General features: G+C 36.3%; 1 protein-coding gene across 5 annotated transcripts in view; it reads left to right on the top strand.

Annotated features, from left to right (window-relative positions):
• MLLT10 (MLLT10 histone lysine methyltransferase DOT1L cofactor) overlaps positions 1-5,872 on the top strand; it is a 205,086-nt gene extending 199,214 nt beyond the window's left edge. For 4 of the 5 annotated variants that reach the window (XM_031939880.1, XM_031939876.1, XM_031939877.1 and 1 more), the window contains 3 exons: positions 662-758; positions 2,052-2,264; positions 4,089-5,872. In XM_031939880.1, the coding sequence (XP_031795740.1) occupies positions 662-758; positions 2,052-2,264; positions 4,089-4,133 (355 nt within the window). In that variant the 3' untranslated portion in view covers positions 4,134-5,872. Of the gene's footprint in view, positions 1-661; positions 759-2,051; positions 2,265-3,564 lie in introns of all 5 variants that reach the window. The other variant, XM_031939879.1, reaches the window with a different exon arrangement.
• The last annotated feature ends 8,270 nt before the right edge of the window (positions 5,873-14,142 follow it).

Raw genomic sequence — 14,142 nt, 5'->3', positions numbered from 1 at the left:
CATAATTTAGCTTTTCCATAATTCTCTTGTTTTGAATATTACTTGAAATAAGTGGGTGAATAGTCAGAACTCAAAAATGTTTTTACTAAACAAGATTTTTAGAAATGAGTATATTGTTAGAAAACTTTTAAAAAATTTATAATTTTTTTTGGCGCCCCCCCCCCTTTAATTAATTAATTTTTTTTTTTTTAATTTCCACTCTCCTCCTTCTCTGCCTTCCCTGAAAGCTTAAGGTATTGAATGTGACTTGTGGTCAGTTTTTTTGTTTTGAAAAAATTCAGTTTAAAATGTTGATCTGTTTTTAAACAAATTGCCCTTGGATAACTTAGGATGTGTATGTTAAAATGCTGACAATTAGTTATTCTGTAGAATAAGTCGGGAGGTTTTTGTATTTTGGCTTTTTTGTTTGTTTGTTTGTTTCTTTTGTTTTGTTTAATTCATGGGAATAGAGATCTGGTTGAGTATGGGTTTGATTGAATGAAAATTTGTAGATGTGTTGACTTCAGAATAACTGAAGAGATAAGTGTCCACTTCTGTCCCATTGGTTTTGTCTTTTTGGTTTTGTCTCTGCATTAAAATTTCAAATGAAAAGACTTTTATTCTAGAAACAAACCATAAAATTATATGGAGGAAAGTCAGAATTTGAATCATTACTTTTCAGTGCCTCTGGACTAGGCTTATTATCTGATCAACAAAGACAACTACTTCTACATCAACAGCAGTTTCAGCAGTTGTTGAATTCTCAGCAACTTACATCTGTAAGTCCTTAATTTCTTTTGTCATGAATATGTGTTTTAATACTTATATAACAGCTTTTCGTAGTACATTTTTAAAAAAATTACTGATATGAGAAATATGTAAATAAAAGTCTTGCCCTAGATACTTTCAAAGCTCACTTTAGAAACAACCAGGATCTAAAATAGTTTTTTTTTTCTCTTTGTGGATTAGCCTTGATATGTTTCAATACAAAAAAAACTTTCCCCTGACACCCAGCAAAGTCCTTGGATACCTGGAGTAGATTTTTATTGTTTAGCAAAATATCAAATAACTAGAAAATAGATGGAATGCTCTGTTTAATTCAACTCTTTTTAGCTTGGAATTAACCAGAAAAAAGTCTTTTTTTTTTGTTTGTTTATTTCAAGTCCTAAGTGTTGTTAAAAAAAACTTTTCTGAAATGTGAAAGTCCAAGTTTCCTGACTTTGTAATTGGAGAATATCCTATATGATGTATGTGTAGTGTAAATAGCAAAGAACTTTGATTTAGGATATTCTAGAACATTAAGACTGTTAGCATGGTGTTGCCTCTTCCTGTTTAGTAAGTATAGATGAAAACTAAGTTTATTTTGAAGTTGCTCTGTGGCCAAGGGTGAAGTAGAGGAAGGTTGGGGATCTTATGTTCTTGGCTCTAAAATACAATAAATTGGTTAATAGAGCATTCTGTTTAATCAAGAGTTACTGTAATTAGTGGATATTGCATTTCCAGCCCACATTGTATTACCTTATTAGGCTTTCTGCGGCAAAGTAAGTCCTTAGTAAATATTGTTGAGTGTAAAGTGACTTCTAGGGCTAGGACTGAAAGCACTTAAATTCTATTTTTCTTGCAGAGACAAGGTTTTAGGGGCATATTATTCCTGTTGTCATTACAAATATCGTGGACATAATCGTTTTCTTCTTTGATTGTGGGAAAATTTTTGCTATAAGAAATTTTCATTTGACCAAATCAAGAAAAGAATTAGCTCTTGGGTACTATTTGGACTTGTAAATACCAGTATGTTTGTAAATTAGTGAGTAATCTATGAATTCATTTTGTTAGGAAAAAGTTCTTTTTGAGAGGATTATTTTCTCATCAGACAAGGTAGTAGGAGAGTATTCCTTGTGAATTTGAAAATAAGATTTATAAATATCTAAGATTAGATTTTAAGTGTGGTATCAATTAAAGAGTGACGTATGTAATAATGTTACTAATGATTTAATCTAATGTTATTGATTAAGAACTCATTGTAACCCTATTCCTGTTTTTCTCTCCAACCTCTTTCCTCTCTTTTTCATTAGGAACAACACCAGGCCCTCCTTTATCAATTAGTACAGCAGCAGCACCACCAGCAGCACCACCACCAACCAGAACTACAGCAGCTACAGCTCCCTGGCCCATCGCAGATACCCATAAATAACCTCCTTGCAGGCACCCAGGCACCCCCACTTCATCCATCAACCACCAACCCATTTCTCACAATTCATGGGGATAATACCAATCAGAAAGTAACAGTAAGTAGACTTCATTACTCTATGTGCATTACAAGGGAGTAGTAAAATTATTAGATCTAGTCGTTGAATTTCCAGCTGAAAGGAAACCTTAGAAAGTATCTGTTCGAAGTGCTCACTTTACAGAAGGGTCATTTGGGGCCCAGAGGCAGCAAAGTGAGTTGCCAGAGATTACAGACAGAATAGTACTGTCTACAGAGTAGAACTCCTGTTCTCTCACTCAAATTTAATGCTTTTCCCTACTAACTTTGATTTAGCTAACCTTTGTTTTTATTTGTATAAAAAGTTCCCTTGATAATTATTTTTAAACCAGTTGTCTTAGCAACTGGGAATTTAAAAGTAACTAAGCCAATTTATTATGCCTTTTCTAATTATATCAGGCTATATTTGTACACCAATTATATTCTGATATTCTTTTAATTTACACACACACACACACACAGTAATGCATGGCCACTTAGATTTTATTTTTAAATCCTTGCTTTGTGCAATTTGGTCTATTACTTGAATAATATAAAACTTTTTGTTTTAAAATAAAGCAATTATGCTAAAATTAATTCTTGAATTCTCTTTTAATTTGATTCCTCTCCTCCTAGAAAAGTAAATAAATCCCAGTCATTTGCTAGAATAAATTTTATGAATTTCTTTACTTCTCTTTTTCTCATTTAAAATGTTCATGCAAGTTCTAGCCTAAAACATTTGATTGAAGTAAAAACTCAAGGTTGAAAAAGGGTGTAAAGAAAAAGAATAGTGGAAGGAATGTAGTAGAATTTTCATATTACAAAACAACATTGAATCTATAGTTAGCCAAGTATGAACCCAACCAAGGGTAAAATGCTAAGTCCAAGTTTGCAATGACAACAGAATGCAGGCCAGGTATGCTGGAATGAAGTGCACTCTTGGGATTTGAAAGAGATGGCTAAGGGAGGCTTTGAGCAAGTATAGGGGCTTGTTTCTAAAACAGGTTATTTCTCTTGGCCTTATAAATGTTTCTCTTCTATACTTTCTGAGTTTAAACACTGCAAATTTGGCTTTTGTTAGAAGGAAGGAGTTCATTCAGCATGTGTTTAGCTAAATTTTCCATAGCCAACCTCAGGTTTACAGTTCATTGTCTGATTGGCCACGTCTAAACTTTTTACTTTTTAATTGCCCCAACTGTTTTTAAGAACAATCCCTGTCTTCTTAATATTGAAACAACTGTCATTCTCATGGACTGAGTTGCACAGCTTTACTATTTTGCTGATTCTTTGAATTTCAATAGTTCAATATTGATTTTTGAATAGTTTTGTGTCTTCCTTCCCAGTTCTTCAAACACAAGTTGTTGCCAGACTGATGAGGTGAAGTTACAAGTCAACTAACATTGGATTATACAGCAATATAAATATATCTTTTGGTTAACAGAGACCAGAAATGGAGAAGAAATGAAGCCTTGATGAGGATATGGGTGACATTATTACATTTAGGCAGCTTTGGAGAAATACAGAGATGTGAGAGGAAGAAGGCCCAGAACCTAGGATAACTGGAGATATTTAATTAGCATAACCATAGAAAAGTGTTCTCTTTCATGCCTCGTAAATAGCATCCCTGGAAAAAAATAAGAGGAGTTAAATCTCTCTCACTATGCTGCTCAATTTGATTTTGCTTTTATATATAAAGTTTAGAGTATCCCAACCTCCAGAGACTATTGGCTCTCCAGAAAAGAACTATCTACCTTATTCTAAAAATCATATTTTGTGTTACTTGGCACTGATCATGACTTAGGATGTTTTGTTTGCCCCAGATTGATTTGCCAACTTTGATTTAAAATATTTTGAATTTTAATTGCAGAGACTTAATGATAAAACTGGGCCTGTTGCACAAGAGAAAAGTTGACCCATAGAAACCTTTTGGAAACTCGTTATCCTGCTGTTTTAGCACTTCTTATGGTTGCTAGTGCAGCCCTCCTTTCTGCAACTATGAAGAATGCAACAAGGAGCTAACTGCACAGCAAAGGATGATTTGTCATGAGGACATTCTTCTAACGCTTGGATTTACTTCCTTGTTGCTTTGTTGCACTGAAATGGAACTCTTCTCCCCTTCTTCCCCAAGATTTCATGAACTTTGAAGGAAAGTTCAGCAACTAATTATTTTTGTCAATGCAACAATGTACATGCAGTGAGTGCATCGACCATAAAGAGAAAATATATCGTTGTTGCACTATTTTTCGTTACAAATTGGACTTATAAATAGCAAAACTGAAGACTTATTCCAATGACAAATTACTTGATTTTTATTACATAAATTGAAAAGAAAAAAAGAACCAACAAAACCATGATCTTTTGCTGTGGCTAGATATGCTTGACTACAGGTCAAATCCTGTTAACACAATCTGAGGGACTATCCAGAATGTTTTCTTGTACTGGAATTTTATTGTACTGGAAATTGCTTGAAATAAATGGGTCATCAGCTGGGACTTGGGCAATCTTTTTGTTAGAGAGATTTCCTTCGTGTTGGGACTTGATCTGTATTGTTAATCAAGTTATGATGGTAATGTCTACTGCTAAATGCTTTTACCTTAGAGTCGGTACTGACTTATTTTATAACACAAAGCTATTAATAACCTTAAGCAAGTTTTAGGCTGCTGGGTGAACAAGATCAATTCATATAAAAAAAATCCTTTCCATAAGAGAAGGCCACTCTGGAAAGTGTCGGTCATGTTTGGCCTCAACCAAGTGCCTGGAAGTACCTCCTCCTTTGTGTTGAAATGGCTCCAGACAGCGGAGCTTGCACTGTAGGCAGTCCTTGTAAGCAGTGGGAGTTTGGGACATTGTACCAGCAGCCTTTCCTCTGGTTCTGCCTTTATTAAAACTTTCTATGCCACTGTAGATAGCTCAGGCAAAACTATTACCTGGGTGTTTTTCCACTAATGAGTCACCAGAAAAGAAAAAAGTGGACATGTAAGAAAGATTTGTTTTGTTTAACTGCTTCCCATTACTGCCAGTGATTGAAACACCACAGTGTTTAAAACAGGTAAAACTTGTATTACGACACTTCCACTTAGGGTAGCTAAGCCCCTGGTGTGACAGTAAGGCAGAATAGAAATTAAACAATTGGGGCAATAACCACTGATCTGTACTTAAATGTGTGAATTATTAGTGGAAAAGACCCAGCTGTAATTAGACCTCCACTGTGTACTTAGCTGGAAGAACATGTTAAATTCTGCAATATGTCTCTTGGTTAAACATTGCACAGTTCTTACCTCATTTCTGTAAATAAGGTTTTGTGAATCTGTTTTGTATTGTGAAAAATTAATAAGAAAGCATTGATATTTTGATTTGTAATATTTCTAATTGGTAGATTTAATTGAAAAAGTAAAAATTAATTTATTTTTATATGTTCAGGGGGATTTTAAAGAAATTGTCAAATCATTTTTGTAGATACTTTACAAAAGTATAAATCAGTGTGGTTTATTTTACTTAGCCCACTGGTTGTTATTCTGTAACAATTTGTATAAATGGTAAAATTTGAATGTGCTGTTATTTTACCTAGATGTAAAATTCCAAATGTATTAAAAGAAATGTACAAAGTTTTTTGTTAATAAAATTTAATAATGTTTATAGCCCTGTGGAGAAGATGGAGGTTGGAAGACCTGCATTTGTCACTGAAGCATTGCTTGTGTTATTTTGTGTGCTTTGTCATAGTGAATTAAGCATTTAGAAATTCATATTCTCTCCACCATCTCAACCTTCTGTTTCCTGCCCACCCCCACCAAAAGGTAAATAATTTGGTCTTATTTGGACTTTACTCAGATAACAGACAATGATGTAGATGTCACTTAATTGATAGTAGCATTAATTCTTATTTTTAAAAATTGCCTTTGTTTTTGCAATTATCTGTGAATGTTAACTAACAAAGAGAGCATGGATAATTGAAATGACCAAAGAGAATGTAAGAAAGAACAGAAAGCAAAGGGCTTTAGATAATTCAGTGACCCATATAAGCAACCCCCTAATAAATAGGAGTTGACTGGAGGGGAATAGTCTCTATATGTCTGTTTTCTTATTTTAATATAGTTCATCTATTTTCTTTCTTTCTTTCTTTTTTAATGAGGCAGTTGGGGTTAAGTGACTTGTTCAAGTTCTCACATCTAGGAAGTGTGTTAAGTGTCTGAGGTCAGACCTCCTGATTCCAGGCCCTGTACCTTTATTCACTGAGCCATCTAGCTGCCCCTATGAGAAATAGTCTCAAGGTCCTGGGAAGTAAGTGAGCCTCAAGCTATCACCATCTCAAATGTTTTACAAAGTTGTCTATCTGTAGGCTGTCCCTGCTTATCCCCTTCTAACTTATTTCTGTCCCAAGTCTGAATGGTACCCCTCTTCTAGACAAGTAACAGATTTTCAATTTGTTCTTTCCCTTCTGTTTTCAGATGGGATCCTCCATTCCACTCCCCAAAAGTGATTTCATTGTCCCTTTTCATGCTTTCTGGTGGCTATAGAGTAGTGTCGATAGGAGACGCGGGCTGGCATTGGGGAAGGTGGGCAGCTTTCTTGTGGTTTCTGTGAATGACTGGATGAATGAATAATCACATGTGCTTGTTATATGAAAGATACTATGCTAAGCAAGAAGAATACAAATAAAAAACAGGCAAGTTAGTCACTGCCTTTGAGGAGCTTACATTCTAATAGAGGAAGATGACCATTAGAGCTGAAAAAAGGTAAAGAAAGGAGGACATGGTTGGCAAACAACAAAAAAATTAAACCACAGAAGCTGGGCAAGAACAATGAGAATCCACCTAGTTGAGTTCTCGTGGTCTCATGTTTGGAGTCCAGAGTGAGAGGAAGAGAGCCCAAGTATATATGGTATGATTTAGAAGTAGCTGGGAAATGTGTCTAATACTTAGAACTGGCTTTCTGCCAATTTGGTGTGATTCTGTGGCCTCAATGGTAAAGCATAATCAGAGATCCTAAGATGTATAGCTTTTTTGGATGTCTTATTTTTGATAATCTTGAATCTATGTGAATGTTCCAAAGAATTAATTTTTACTGAATGACGACTTATTTGTTGAAAGCATGACTCCATAGGGAAAGCACATCTGAGATGCTGAATGTTGTGAGTTTAAGGGTAAACCTTAAGGTTTTAAAAGGGCAGAAACCTGAGAATTATGAACATAATACTACCTATGGATTTATATCGAGAACAAAGACTGAGGGTAATATAAACAAGCAGAAAAGCAAGTTACAGAGTCATAAGATTATAAGATGAATTGGAAAAAACTCCAGCTCTTCATTTTACAGATGAGGAAAATGAAGTCTTTTTGACGTCCCACAAAAAGGGATAACAGGTGCCTCTGATTTCACATCCAGAGTGTCTTCTGCCTTTACCAACCACAAGAGAAACATGGTTAAGAAAAGAAAGATGATGGGCCAGGAACTGGAGGAAGCAAGAAACTTGGTTTATTTCAGTCTTAAAGCATGTACTTTTGGTTTTTTTTTTTCTCATAGTAACTAAACACAATATCTCTTAGATAAATAACAAATAAACTGTTTTGCACCTAAGCTTAAATTCCAGGCTACTAAAAGAAATCCCTATCAAAATGACTGCTAAGAATGTTTTCTGTTTTCCTTGGTACATTGGGCCAGCATAGCAAGGCAGGGAACGTTAGAATCAGGAGAGTACAGAGGCTCATCACAGCTTTTTGAGGCCAAAGATAATGTTTTGACATTATTCTTCATCTAACCTGCTGTTCAACAGTAGCATCTTGGAACAAACATTTTAGCCCCACCTTGCAAATTCTGGACTGACAGTCTCTCTGAGGAGTGTGCTATTTGGCCATCAAGTCATAGGTAAGACTAGTAGTTGGAGACAGCATAACTTTAGGCATAAACAGATCAAATAGGGGCCGAGTCACAGGCTTCTCTCAGCAGGCGTTCAACCAGAGGATGAAGTGGATGCGTACGTGGTGGCCCAATTACCTCGCAGGTTCATATTTGGGATCTGGAAAAAGGAAAAACTTAATAATTGAGAAATAGATTAAAGAAGGAAAGAAAAGTAATTTGAAGGAGTGATGGTTTATGGCAGAAAACATGTTAGAAGTCATATCAAACAATCTAATTCATTCTGAGTTCCATCCTTCATATTGAGAATTTCTTCCACTTGACATTTGTAACTGGGTTATTTTTAGTGACCACTCCGATGTTTAGAATAAGGATGATACTTGAGGAATTGCAAAGGGGGGAAGCGCTTGAAAGGGCCTCACCAAGGTTTTCCCTACAGTCAAGAAGAGTTTAATTTTGGAATCTTGGCCACAAAAGTCAGAGAACATCTCTTTCAACATTCTCATCATCCTGTTGAGGAAACAGGCCCAGAGAGGCTGTAGATCCCTCAAAAGTCATACAGGTAAGTACTGTAAGCAGCAGAACCAGGATTCAAAATCTGCCTCCTGAGTCTAAATTCAGTACTCTATACTACTATGAATCTCGTCAGCAGGTTCCATAATTATCCAATATAAATTCAGTTTTGGCATCACATAACTTTCTGAACTTCTCCATTGCATTTTGCTTGAAGGTGCCTGTTTCTGTACAAAGCCACAGCCTCAAACATTAGAAAGACTTTTTTAGTGGAGTATTTGAGGCAATTAAGGAATCACCTGCTTAGTTTCCAGATCAGTTGTCCAGAGGCACCACATGATGGGTCCAGTGTATGGATCTTAATATATTATAAGCTGTCCCTCCCCCCAGTCTTGGTCTAGTTTTGATAAATTTGCAGTGGAGATCAGACCAGGTTCTGGTCTCTAGAGAATTCTGCACTAAAACACTTTATTTAACCATAAGTCATGTGCCCTGCTGACAACATTTGTGCAAACATCCTTGTGCTTTGACACCTGCTAGGTTTCCTTCCTTAGCCACCTTCAAATTCCTGCCTTTCAGGTATCTTTATCTCTGTTTCAGAATCTATTCTTCAAGGCTCAGTTCAGGCACTACCTTCTCCCTGAAGCTATCCTCATACTCCGTAGTTGTTACCATTCATCATTACTACCCTTTTAAAAAATTTAACTTTTTTATACTTTTCAACCAACAAAAATCCACATTGTTTCCCTCCTTCTACCTTACCGAAAAACAAAAGCAACCACTGTTGCAAATATGTATAGTCAAGCAAAACAAATCCTTCCAATGGACATGTCCAAAAAAAAAAAAAAGCTTTCATTTGCTCTCAAATCTCCCCTCATTGTAGCATGTTCCATCATGAATCCTCCTAAATTGTTATGTGGGTCATTTTGTTGCTCAGAGTTCTAAATTCTAAAGACTTTCAAAATTGTCTTTATAACACAATGGTAATGTATAAATTGTTATACTGGTGGTCCTCACTTCATTTTTCATGAGTTCAAACAAGACTTCCCAGGTTTCTCTGAAAACATCTCCATTTCTTATAGCACAACAATATTCCATCACAGTCAGTACCAAAACTTGTTCAACTGTTTTCTAGTTGATGGATCCTCTCAGTTTTCTATTCTTTTAATACTCCAAAAAAAACTACTATATATATTCTGTACATGAGAGTCCTTTTTTTCGTTCTTTTGTCTTTTTAAAGAGTATACAACCTACTACTGGCATTGCTGGGTAGGAAGTATTCACAATTTAATAACCTTTGGGGCATACTTTAAACTTGCTTTCCAGAATGGCTAGACTACTGCACAGTTCCAATAGTGTATTAACTTACCTGTTTTCTCACAACCCTTTCACTTTGTCTTTTTGTTGTTACTAACTTATCTAATATCATGGAAGTGAGGTGGAATCTCAGAGTTATTTTATTTGGCATTTCTCTAATTGATAGTGATTTAGAACATTTCTTTTTGTATGGCTATTGTATGACTACTGGACTTGGATTTCTTCTCTGAAAAATGCCTGTTCATATCCTTTGACCATTTACCAATTATAGCTTTTATTTTTATAAATTATAATCAATTCCATATATATATATATATATATATAGATAGCTACACACATATATTTTGTATATGAAGAGCTTGTATTAGAGAAACTTGCTGCAAAGATTTTTTTTCTGTCGACTTCCTCTTAATTTTAGATGCATTAACTTTGTACAAAACCTTTTTAATTTTATGTAATCACAATTGTTCATTTTACTTCCTGTGAACTTCTTTATCTTTTGTTTGGTCATGAATTCTTTTTCTATCTAAATATCTGTCAGATAATTTCCTTGCTTCTTTGTTTATAATGTCATCCTTTATGTCCAAGTCATGTATCTGTTTGGATTTTATCTTGGTATATGTGGTATGAGATATTGGTCTGTACTTAGTTTCTACCAGACTGCTTTCCAGTTTGCTCAGCAGTTTTTGTCGAATACCAAGTTCTCATCCCAATAAAATTCCTTTACTATGCTTAATCAGTGTATATCTGTATACTTCTCTGTATCCCTCCAATATTCAATCCAATCTAACAAATATTTGTTAAGCACTTATATGTAAGGCACTAAGTTCTAGGTATTAGATATAAAAAGGCAAAATGCCTTCAGGGAGATTGTATTTGATTGGTAGATAAAACCCATAAACCATTAGGCACAAAAGTGATCAATTCCATTGCTTGGTATGGTGCCAGAAACATAGGGCACGTTTAATAATTGCTTATTGACTGATGGAGAAAGGGAATTGGGAAAGGTTTTCCAAAGAAAATAGCAAAGAAGCTGAGTTTTTGAAGGAAAGGAGTGATTCTCAGAGATGGGAGTGAGAAAAAGCATTCCAAACTTGGGGACAATCTGTGTTCAAACAGAGGTGGGAAATGTGTCAGATTCAAGGACCAGCAGCAGGTAAGCCTGTGTTTGCCTGGCCATCTGGAACCAGATTGTGATTAAGTTTTTATGTTGTCCTACAGTGATGATTTTTAAGCTGGAGTCTGTAAACTTGTTTTTTTAAAAATATTTTCCTATTTCAATAAGATTGGTTGAGTGTGTAATCCTGTTTGTTTGTTTTCATTTAAAAAACGTTCTGAGAAGGATCCATGACTTACTTTATCAGACACAAAGTTAAGAACCTTGCCCTAAGAGGTAAAAGTGAGCCACTGAGCTCTTTTCAGATTTGTGTAATTGTACAATTAAAAATCTATACCTTCACATTTTTTCACTTAAGAACAGGATGAAATATTTTGTTAAATTTTTACTAAAACTTAGAATCATGTCTAGAACATTCATCCCTCTCCTCCCCCCACATGCACACCTGTACACTAACACGTACACACATGGCTGTCAATCTGACAAACTTGCATGAAAGAAAATAAGGTTAGTCTGACATCTTGATGGAGCGCAAGCATGATTTCTAGGATGCACCTTCATTGGACCTTTTCTTGAGTGCTGTGCTCACATCTAAGAATTAACATTTAGGAATGACATTGATAAGCTCAAGCCCATGCAGAAAAAGACAACTCCCAACGGCAGTGAGTTTCAAGTCCACATTGTAGGAAAATCAGTTGAAAGAATTGGGAATATTAGCATGGAGAAGAGACAGAGGTGGTGGGAGTGGGCATGAAAACTAAGCATAAAAAGGGTTGTCATGTGAAAGGAATTAAGACTTATTTTACTTGGCCCCAGTGGGACAGAAGAATGAGGAACAATGTATGGAAGTTTAAAAGAATCAAGTCTAGTCTTGATGCAAGTATAACCACAAGTGCAACGGGCTGTTTTCCCCTCAGCATGGGTTTTGAGCGTTTATTCAAGAAGAAGTCTTGCGAATTCTTCAAATGTTGGACAGACTAGCCAGCCCTCTGAAATTTTTGCATTGATAAACCACTACCTACTTGATGGGCACAAGAGGAGGTGGTGTGGGATGATGCTGAGGTTGGAAAGGTAGGGAACTCAAGGATGTTGGCAGCGGAGGCCTGGAGTTTGGCCAGAGCCACCAGGGAGGCAGCATCCAAGACTCAGAAGGATGGGTGATATTCGACCAGTTGGAGAGTAAAGTGAGACATTTGATGTTGAAAACAGCAGGAACAAAGTCAAAATGAGCATTTCTGTCCCGGGGTCTGGGGTGATGGGGAGACAGTGAAATGTCTGACTTCTAGAAAGTAGTGGGCCATAAATTAGGAAGATAGGTTGAGAGGCTCATGGGAATCAACACAGAAAAAATCTGAAATGATCTGGAATAGGTAAATTGGGTTGGAGGCAATGGTATATCATTAAAGGAGTCCAAGATTATTTTTCTTCTTCTAGTGACTTTTTCTATAGATTTTCTGGTAAAAGAATGAGTGTAAAGACCAAGCTTGAACTCTAGGTATAAGATTTAAGAGCACAGAGATGGAGGTTGAGAAGAGGAGTAAGGTTGTGAGAAGGATATTCACAAGAATGAACAGTATGTCCATATGATCCTGTGCTATGCATTTCTTGACCAATCATATCATTTTGGTTATCTGATGAACTGTTTTTTCTTTTTTAAAAAGTCCTATCCTGGGAGGTTGGTTACTTCAAAATAACCCAATGTACCTCCTTGATGAGGATGTGCTGTATCTCCTAATGCTGTTGTACAATTCTTCTGTACGTCCCAACCAGCAAAGCTTAACTTCCACAACGACGACAAAACCTATTTAAGCAGAACCGACCAACAAGAATGGCTGCGTCTGACCCCACCAGCAGCATGGCGCCCAACTACTGTCCACCCCCTCTCTCTCTCCCAAGAAACAGAGGGAGATGGGAAGATGCTCCTCTTTGGAGCCAGGGCCGGTGGGAAGTTCATTCTAGACAATCACTGAAATAAGAAAGAATTTTTAATTCTCTGATGAGGAAAGCCCCAGACTTGGAGTGAGAGACACTTACCAGGAGAAGATGCCCATACTTCCAACTGTTTCCTTCTGGATGAAATGGGGATGAACTCATTTGCACAAACTCCCTCCTAGCGGGTGAGGGAACGGCTTTGTCCGAAAGTGAAGCTGCAGAGAGTGTTGTTACTTAAAGGCTGAGTTTTTCTTCTACTAGCAACCTAGTTTGTGAAAAGTACAGGCCTCCAAAATGAAAACTGAGAAGAGAATTGGCCCCTATGTGGTGGTCAGTTTCCTTGGAAGAAGAGCATAATTTCAAAGGACTGGAAATAGAGTATTTTCATTTATGCTCACAGCATCTTAGGGGAAGGTAAGACCATTTATTGCAATGTGAGCACAGAGGTGTGCTGAAATTGATTGATGGTCTTTGTGTGTGTGTGTGTGTGTGTGTGTGATTACATGTTTCAATTCTATCCTTGTTGTGCAATGAACCTTTTTTGGGAGGAAGGGGAAATCTGGGGATAGGAGTTGAGGTTGTATAATAAAATACTCAAAAAGTTATCTTTTATCATATAGATATAAATGAAGATACTTCTATATGGTATAATCTTTTAATGAAAAAAATCCAACTTTTTTTTTCTGATTGAGTTTATTTTATTTTTCCATACTCTGATTAATGCATCTGGTGTTTTTCATTTGGCTCCCTTAAGAAGCAGACGGACCAATTAGGAGATTTCACATTTTTGGCACCAGCACCGTTCATGTTACAACAGTGTTTCTCACTCTCCTCATCTCCTCCCTAGAGCAAGTACAGACAGGTGTTTCCGGCAGCTGAAATGTCCATGTAGAATTCTTTAAACAGAATAAGGTGCATGCTTTTCCACCCCCTCCCCCAAAAAACCCCCCAAAACTTTTGGCCTAGCATTTCAGTTAACAGTGTTAGATTTTAGAATTTTTTTTTTTTTTTTTTTTTAGTGAAACAGAACTTTTTGCTGTCTGCTCTTTTTTGTGTTTGTTACTTTTCTGTCCTGGATCCCTCTAGAGTCCCCTCTCCAAATCCACTACCTCTGCCTAGCAGAGAGGACTCCCACTACGGCTCTCAGCGCATAGGTTGGACTTCATCCAGGTTTGCCTAGTCCCTGGTG

The sequence above is a fragment of the Sarcophilus harrisii genome, chromosome 5 (genome assembly GCF_902635505.1).
Source record: "Sarcophilus harrisii chromosome 5, mSarHar1.11, whole genome shotgun sequence".
NCBI classification, from domain to species: Eukaryota; Metazoa; Chordata; class Mammalia; order Dasyuromorphia; family Dasyuridae; genus Sarcophilus; species Sarcophilus harrisii.
The sequence above is the reverse complement of the archived record's forward strand: the minus strand, read 5'-3'. Positions and strand labels throughout refer to the sequence as shown.